The 8,843-nt window shown below is 31.1% G+C and overlaps 1 protein-coding gene across 1 annotated transcript; it reads left to right on the plus strand.

Moving 5' to 3' along the window:
* Window positions 1-5,987: 5,987 nt before the first annotated feature.
* Window positions 5,988-8,627, plus strand: LOC107466955 (thermospermine synthase ACAULIS5). The gene is made up of 10 exons (XM_016085953.3): window positions 5,988-6,331; window positions 6,766-6,832; window positions 6,912-7,006; window positions 7,089-7,191; window positions 7,308-7,396; window positions 7,544-7,700; window positions 7,784-7,859; window positions 7,941-7,999; window positions 8,113-8,249; window positions 8,331-8,627. The coding sequence occupies exons 1-10, from the start codon at window positions 6,216-6,218 to the stop codon at window positions 8,401-8,403; spliced, it is 972 nt and encodes a 323-aa protein (XP_015941439.1). The 5' UTR covers window positions 5,988-6,215; the 3' UTR covers window positions 8,404-8,627.
* Window positions 8,628-8,843: the final 216 nt, after the last annotated feature.

The raw sequence follows: 8,843 nt of genomic DNA on the forward strand, positions 1-8,843 counted from the left end.
TCACTCTATTCTGTCAAACAACACATGCATAATAATTCAATGGAAGAAATTCAGAGGATAAAAACTCAATTACAGTCAACTTTTATGTAAAATTGATAATTGAGAGTCGTTAGATAAAAATTTAGTCAAATTATTTAAATTATTTAATGGTTTTCAGCCGTAAAATTAACTATAACTAAATTTTCACCAATTCAAAACAGTAGTTAACTTTATATAAAATTGATAATTAAAAATTAATAATTATTAAATAATTTAATAGATTTAACTAACTTATTATTTAACACTTTTGATTATCAACTTCAAATAAAATTAACATGAGTTTCTACCTAATTGAATGACCGTGCGTGTAATTATACTGGATCAGACAACTTGAAAGAGCAGTTGGCATTCAAAAAATATTGCTTAAATTAAGTTTCTTTTATTGCTCCACGTCTTCTTGTCGATCATATCAGATTTTTATTTATTTGTTTATTATTGTATGCTTGTTTAACGTTTAATTAATTTATTGAACCCTATTTTAACAGCAACTATATCTAATTATTAATCAACATCGAAATCAAGCAGCTTTCACGTGGACAGAATATATTGAATATTTTCATTGTCACCAAGGATCAAGTGGACATATTATTGTCACCAACAAAGTTGTGAGAACCGAACCGATCAATAAACCGATAAGATGACTGGTTTACTAGTTTAATAGTTTGATCGAAGTTCAACTAGGATTCAACCGGTTTAATTAAATATTAAATAAAATTATTAAAATTTTAATATATAATTTTAATTATTTAAATTTCAATAAAATTTAACCTAATAAAATTTAAAATTTAAAATTTCAATCTATAACCTAATAATAAAAAATAACAAACAATTGAATTTGAAACACAATAATAACCACTAACCATTGAATTTGCAAACATAATCATAATTTAAATTTTGAACATACATAATCATAATTTGAACAAACAGACAGAATTATAAAAATATTATTAAATCAAACAATCAAATTATGAAATCCAATTACAATAACAAATTAAAAACAGAACAAAAACAGAATAAAAAAACTTGATTAATTCATTTAATTAACAAAATTAAAAGCTAAAAAGCAAAAGACAGCAACAATCAACAGAAATTAAATGCAGAAGACAGCAATGAAGCACAACGATTAACCCACACAAACAAGCAACAATCAACATGATCAAATCCAAAAAAATAGCAATTAACTCCCAAAATTGAAAATTGAAGCAGGGCAGGAATCTGCTTACAAACTCAGAAATTCATAAACTCAAGCTAAGAAGAAATCAGTAAACTTAGAATCAGAAATCAGAACCCAAATGTAATTACAAAAACAAGCAAAATTAAATTGAAGACCGGCAGCGAAGGAGGAATCCAAGTGATGGCGATGGAAGAGGGGAAGTGAGCTCAGGCACAGAGGGATTGAAGACAAGCTTGACGCGCGAGAGAAGGGGATCAACGGAGACACGATTTCAGGGTGGCCAACGACGACGAAGACAGAGAGAGGGCTCGACAGCGACAGAGAGACGACAGCGAGGGGAAGAGAAACGATGACAGCGACGAGTATACCTTCACCTTCCACAGGCGACGATTCTTGATGCCACCACGGTCAGTTCCACCCGGCGGTGACAACACCCTCTATCCGTTCCGCGATGAGACCTAGCGACGCGAGGAGATGCATGGGATCTAGGAGAAGAGGATCAGCGACGACGAGGCTGGACGCTGGCTGAGGATACGAGTTCGTCGGCGACGACGGTGTTGGGCATTGGACGGTGGCTTCTGCTGCTGTTGGTTGGGAGGGCGAAAGAAAAGGGGGCTAGGGTTCCGTGGAGTGGAGAGAGTGAGGAGGGGGGAGGGTCTTGTGCGTGAGTGAGAGAGAGAAAACGGGAAAAGGTAAAGGATTTATATATTTTTTATTTTTTTCTTTTTTTTTTTAAATTAAAAACCGGAAAAAAACCGTTCAGTTCAAACGGTTTATCGATTAACCACCGGTTCGACCAATTTTTTACCGATTTTCTGCCAGACGATTTTATACTTCAACCGAACTGGCTAGATGACCGGTTCCCGATTAATCCGGTTGAACCGGCCGGTCCGGTTCGGTTTTCAAAACAATGGTCACCAATTATCTTCTGTTTTTATCTAAAACAATTTGTTTATTGATTCAGTACACACAATTGTATACATATAATATTTTTCCTTTTTTGGCGTCTAATTGAATACATTAAATTTTGTGGTGGCTAAGAGCCAATGCAATAGGCCTATAAGGTTGGTCTGTACCACTGGGAGGCCCAGAGAAAAAGCCCTTGAAAAAGTTTGATTGTTGGCCTACAATAAGATGCTTTGGTTTTTGTCATAGCCTACAAGTAGATGGTTAAAAAAAGGGAATGCTAAGGGGACAATAACTTTATTGAACAATATGAACAACCACCAATCAAATAAAAACACACTACATCTCTAAATTAACCTTCTAAATTTTAATATTAAAATAACCATCCGTACACTAGTAAAATAAACATCCGATATATCTATTATTTACATTGTTTAATATTTTCATTGTTCACCTATACTTTTCCTTGAAAAAAAGGGATGTCATTTTATTGATCAAGCTAGTCATAAGAGTTATTTTAGTGGATGACTGTAAAGAGATTGCTTTATCTCCATCAATTTCTCCTTTGTAATTTCATTTTCTTTGGGCCTTTGGCCCCATTTCAATTAAAAAAATCATTCACAAAAAAGAATAAGTATATGACCAAAAAATAAAAATAATTTTTTATTAACAGCTAAAGCCCAAAAAACAAAGAAAACTAACCAAAAATTATCCTAGAATGAACAGTTCTACAACATCAGCCAAAAAATAAAAAAAAAATATAAGAGAAAAATAAAAAAAATGATAACCATAATTTAAATTATGGCCAAAAGCATTTGCCTCAATCCAAAGCCACACAAGTTTGAATCTTAGCATTGACTAGGTTAGTGTGTGTAAGTGGGTGTGTGAGTGTGTAACCTAGAATTGGGGGTTACCCAATTCATCGACAAAAAAAAAAAAATTATGGCCAAATAATGCAAATTTATCAGCACAAGAGTTTGTTTCTATAAAACTACATATATTAATAAATAAGAACTAATCTAGTAATTAGTTTATTATTCTATTTAAGTAAGTATCAGACGTTTGCATTATATTTTATGTATGTAATAATTTATTAGTCCTTAACTAGCTTTGAGGTTTTACTATATCTTATAGTTAAGATCCAAACCATACTAAGGTCCAAAACCCTTTTTTTATTAAGAAAAATATAGTGTTTCAATTTAGTATGTTAAAGATATTTGTGAGTTCAACTTGAGAATGAGAGTACGGTGTTTAGGAGGCCATAATAAACAAGCATAGAAGGAGGTTGAGTCCATCATAGCTTCTCCAAAACCCGAAACAAGGATGATTTAATTGAGGTCATGGTTGGGTAGCAGCACGAGCAATAATAAGTATTAATTAATAGCATCCCCTCTCGTATACATACATGTCTATGTGGAAACCATCATCATGCTGATGCTAAACTTACATCAACGTAATAGAACCCCACTTTGTAATACATAGACACTAGCTAATAAATGTTTACCACTATTTAGGGGGCAAGAAACATATCTTGTTATTATTAAATAATATAAATGTTCTTTGAAGTTGCATATAGTAGCAGCAATATGTTCTTTTGTGATGATGAGTTAGTTAGTTATGGAGATGGCAATTGGCACGCGTATGCTTCTCTTTCATAGCTTTTGAAGCAACAAAGAGAATATATATGATGGTCTCCACTCGCACGCTCCCTCTATGTTATGATCTCCCAAATTGCACGCTATGCTATGCTATGCTATCCTATGCTTTCACAACAAATAAATAACCACATTTTTGCCAATAATTCTTATTCCCACATACAATCATCATCATCTTTTACCTTTTTCCTTCTAATATATATTATATTTTCTTTTCTTACTTTATACATATATAAAACCATGATATATTATATGTTAAGGCACTAGAGCTAATGGGATAAAATACCACCACTTAAATTTGTAAATGAGAAATAAATGGAATTGAACCAAATAGTTTAGGCAATAATAAAAATAGTATGATTATTAAATAATAGAAATTAGAGGTTTATAATATTCTTTTATATATTATGAAAATTTATACAAAAGTATTACAAGACCTTATTAATTTTTATTTATTAATTTTATGTAAAATTTAACATATACGTTAACAATGTCTTAACCATTTATATATAGTTTGCTAAAAGTAATAATATAAACAAACAAATTTAACAAATTGTCGTGATATCAAGTTTGATAAATATCAATTTAATCATATCAAGTTGTCTTTTTCTTATCCAATTGTCTTTATTTTTGTTTTGACTTTAGTCGAAATTTTCAACTACATGTTCTTAATTTGTTCTTCTTTCCTATTCATCTTTTTTTTTTTTGTTTATTTCACTTGAAATTGAATTGTACATGCATTTTGAATGCTTTAAAAGTTCTTTGGATAATAATGGTAGTTTGACGATTTTGACTAAAATCAAAATTACAGTTCTATCTTGGGTTGCATGGTTCTTAATTATTCTATGATTTTTTTTCAAAATTCTAGATGCTACATTTGGTATCATTTGCACTACTAGTCATTATTGTTTATTTTTCAAATTAATTAAAAAAAAAATTTTGCTTCTTCCTTTTATATTATATATGTAATTCGGTCCTTATAACTTGGTTAAATTTAAAATTTATTTCGGTAAAAAAATTATCACTTTAATGATATAATTTGATAAGGGTAAATCTATTAACTTTTTTTTATTGTTGTTATTAATTCTCATACTCGGATAATGTTAGGTAGTTAAAGAATAATTACAATATAAAAATGTTACATAAAAATTTATATTTTCTTAATAAGCAAGTGACATACACCTTCTTATCACTCACTCTCCTTATCATCTACCTTTTTTTGGATGTTTAAAGTCATTAATGTTCTTTTCAAAATTAATTTCAATTTCTCCCAAATTAAATTTCTAACATCCCTCTATTACATTATTACCCATTAAAATACAATTTCTATACAAAAATTATAAAGATTAAATTAAAAAAATTTAACAATTTCTACTATATAACTCATATTTTATCTATAGACTATTAAAAAATAAAATATAAAATATAAAATATAAAATAAAAACAAAAATTTAAAAATAAAATTTTAAAAACTTTTTCCATTTGCAAAATCTTTAATAAAACATTCTGAGTTCACTTGAGCATCAAAATGCATGCATTTTGCAGTCTACCCTATTTTCTTCAGAAAGTTGAATTATATTTCATCCTTAAAGAAGAAGAATAAAATTTAATTATTTCAAGAACTGAAATATACATCGAACAAAGATAATCACATAAGAACAATATCCATGTCATTTCTCTAGTAATTAAGGTTATGATTATTGATATCAATATCACATACTATATATAGGAAATTTTTTGTTTATACTTTATACATCTAAAAGATATTATATTATACTCTATGTTAACACTTATTTCACTATGCTTAAATTTGAAAACTGAATACCATCCTAGCTAGTGTTGTTTTCCACCTTTACATCTTGTTACACGGATTTAAAATGACACATCCACCTTTTAATATTCAAAATTTCAAATACCGATGCTGCAATGGATAAATTTGCGTGCTCTTTATAGTTTAGTTGTAGGCCATGATTACAAGTAGATGGAAGAATACCCACCGGATCATAGTATATAATATATAATACACATGGACAACTTTCAAATATGTATTAGATGTTGTCACAAAAGCAAGATTATGGTAATCTAATTTACAAAAAAAGAAGTGTTACTTTATATTACATTTTCACATGGACATGGTAAAAATAAACTATTCAGTTTGTACGTGTGATTGAACTTTATAATGGATTGAACAGATAGGAGTATATAGCTACATGCATTGTGACTGATATTAACCTCATAAACTCCCCAGAGATTCTTTGGTATTGTACATTTACGAAATCCCAGGAGGATATCATTTCTCTTTTCAAGTTGGCTTTGCCAGATTTCTTTGATATCAATCATCATTGTCCCTTCACCTTCTATATATTCTCCTCCCATTCTCCATTTTCTCCACTCCACTTCTCCTCTCTAGCTCTTTTTAATTTGTCAAAGCTTAGGAAGATATGGGTGAGGTAGCTCTCTCAAATGGGCAGAGCCATTCTCTGAATGGTTATAGGAAGAGCTGTTGGTATGAAGAAGAGATTGAAGACAACTTAAGATGGTGTTTTGCTCTTAATAGGTACATTCTTTTAACTACTCTTCTTCCAATTCTTAATTAGGCAACCCAAATGTATCATATCTGCTGTTTAGAGAAACCACATTATAGTTTAGTTTCCTTAACTGCTCAGAATAAAATGAAGTTTTGCTTCCCATGCTTTTCATATTATTACCTTGATACCTTTTATCTATTCTTTGGGTAAAAAGAAGCAAGAATATCACCAACAATTTAGTGATTGCAACTACTTCTCATGTTAGGAAAAGAAAAAGTAGAAGTGATCCTACAAAGTGATAAGCTCTTTTCACCTGTCTCCATGATAGGGAGACAAAAGAAAACATATAATGAAAACAAAGACAGGACTTTTCTATTGCAAACTTTAGCACTATATCAAATATCTTATTAATTTGTTCAAAGACATTATTATAAGATTACTTTCTTTTATTTTGTGGGTGTAGTATATTGCATACAGGAGCTAGCCAATACCAAGATATTGCACTTTTGGACACAAAGCCCTTTGGAAAGGTGAGCCTCTTGGATCATTATATGAAAGAATTAGATATACCTTTATGAAGAAGAAACTAAATTTATGTGGTTGTTGCAGGCATTGGTAATTGATGGGAAGCTTCAGAGTGCTGAGACAGATGAATTTATCTACCATGAATGTCTTGTTCATCCACCAGTCCTTCACCATCCTAAGTAACTCCCTCCTCTATGTTCTTTAAGAATCTAATTTCATTCTCAATCCCATGTGATTTACATTAAATTTTTGTTCATTCAGCCCAAAGAATGTTTTTATTATGGGGGGAGGAGAAGGATCCACTGCAAGAGAACTGCTGAGGCATAACACCATTGACCAAGTTATAATGTGTGACATTGATGAGGTAAATTAAATTAAAACCTCCTAAGTACTAAGTTAACAAATAATTATTATACATGATGATAGAGCCAGAGTATTAACTAATTCCATTTTCATTGATGCTTGATTTTATCACATCAGGAGGTGGTGGACTTTTGCAAATCATACTTGGTAGCTAATGGGGAAGCTTTCTGTGATCCAAGACTTAAGGTCATCATCAATGATGCCAGGTCTGATAATAATCAAATAACAAACTTTTGTGCTTCTTGGATTATTGATCATCAACATAATGGCTTATTGACTTTGGTCATATGTAACAAGTTTCTATTAGCTAGGAATGAATAAATTCTAATGGAATGTGTCATGATGAATTAAAGGGCTGAGCTAGAAGCTGGAAAAGAGAGGTATGATGTGATAGTTGGGGACTTAGCAGACCCCATTGATGGAGGCCCTTGTTATAAACTTTACACAAAATCCTTCTATGAATTCACTGTCAAACCAAGACTGAAGGAGGGTGGCATATTTGTGACACAGGTACTATAAGATCAATATCCATAACATGAATCAAACATTTATTAGAGGAAACAAAATTAAAGTGACATTTCTATATTGTTCAGGCAGGACCTGCTGGAATATTCAGCCACACTGAGATCTTTTCATCTATCTACAACACATTAAGACAGGTTTTTAAGTGTAAGCAATCTTTTACCCTACTTTATGTAATACTATTTTGATTTGATAGTTACCAAATTAAGCAGTTGACTACTTTTGCAGATGTTGTGGCTTACTCAGCTCATATCCCATCCTATGCTGATATCTGGGGATGGATCATGGTAAAGATTATTACTTTATCATAATTTTCAAGAAATTGTTTTGTATGTTATGTCACAGTAGGAAATGGACCTCATCATATCTTAATCATTCTTTTGCTTTTGGAATATAACAGGCTTCAGATTTTCCATTAGAGCTGAATGCAGAAGAGATAGACCTGAGAATGAGACAAAGGATTAAGGGAGAAAATAGATATCTGGATGGCAAAACATTCTCATCAGCCTCAACATTGAGCAAAGTTGTTCGCAATTCGTAAGTGAAATCAAATTATAAATTTGTAAATTTTGCCTCCCTTAAATATCTATTGTTGACTAGCATAGACACTATTAACAGGTTGGACAATGAAACTCATGTATACACAGAGGAAGCTGCAAGGTTCATACATGGCCATGGCAAGCACACTTAATTAACCAAGCTTGACAACAAATATCACAACATATAAAGAAAACAAGTGAAATCACATGTTATGTTTTTCTTTGATTTTTTTTTTCATGTGTTCCCTTACCTAGCTTTGTTATTCTCTTTTATTTTTCCTTAGTGTGTTGTTCACTCAAAGTCAACTACTTAACGGAAGTACAAGGATCGTTACTAGTACTATGAATCTTTTATAATGGACTTGTTTTTTTTTTTTCATGGTAGTTACTAATCCAACAAGCTAAGGATTAATATGAACTCTATTTAACAGTATGCTGTTGCTGACTAATGGGTTATTGTATATATAAAGCGAAATTCAAATCCAAACAATTATTTAAACGAACAAGTGAACTGACCACTCGACTCGACTAACCCAAATTACTTTAATTGGCCTGACTTTGTTAAGCAAAAGTTGGGTATGGAGGCATGGGC

The sequence above is a fragment of the Arachis duranensis genome, chromosome 9, assembly GCF_000817695.3.
Source record: "Arachis duranensis cultivar V14167 chromosome 9, aradu.V14167.gnm2.J7QH, whole genome shotgun sequence".
In the NCBI taxonomy this organism is placed as follows: domain Eukaryota; kingdom Viridiplantae; phylum Streptophyta; class Magnoliopsida; order Fabales; family Fabaceae; genus Arachis; species Arachis duranensis.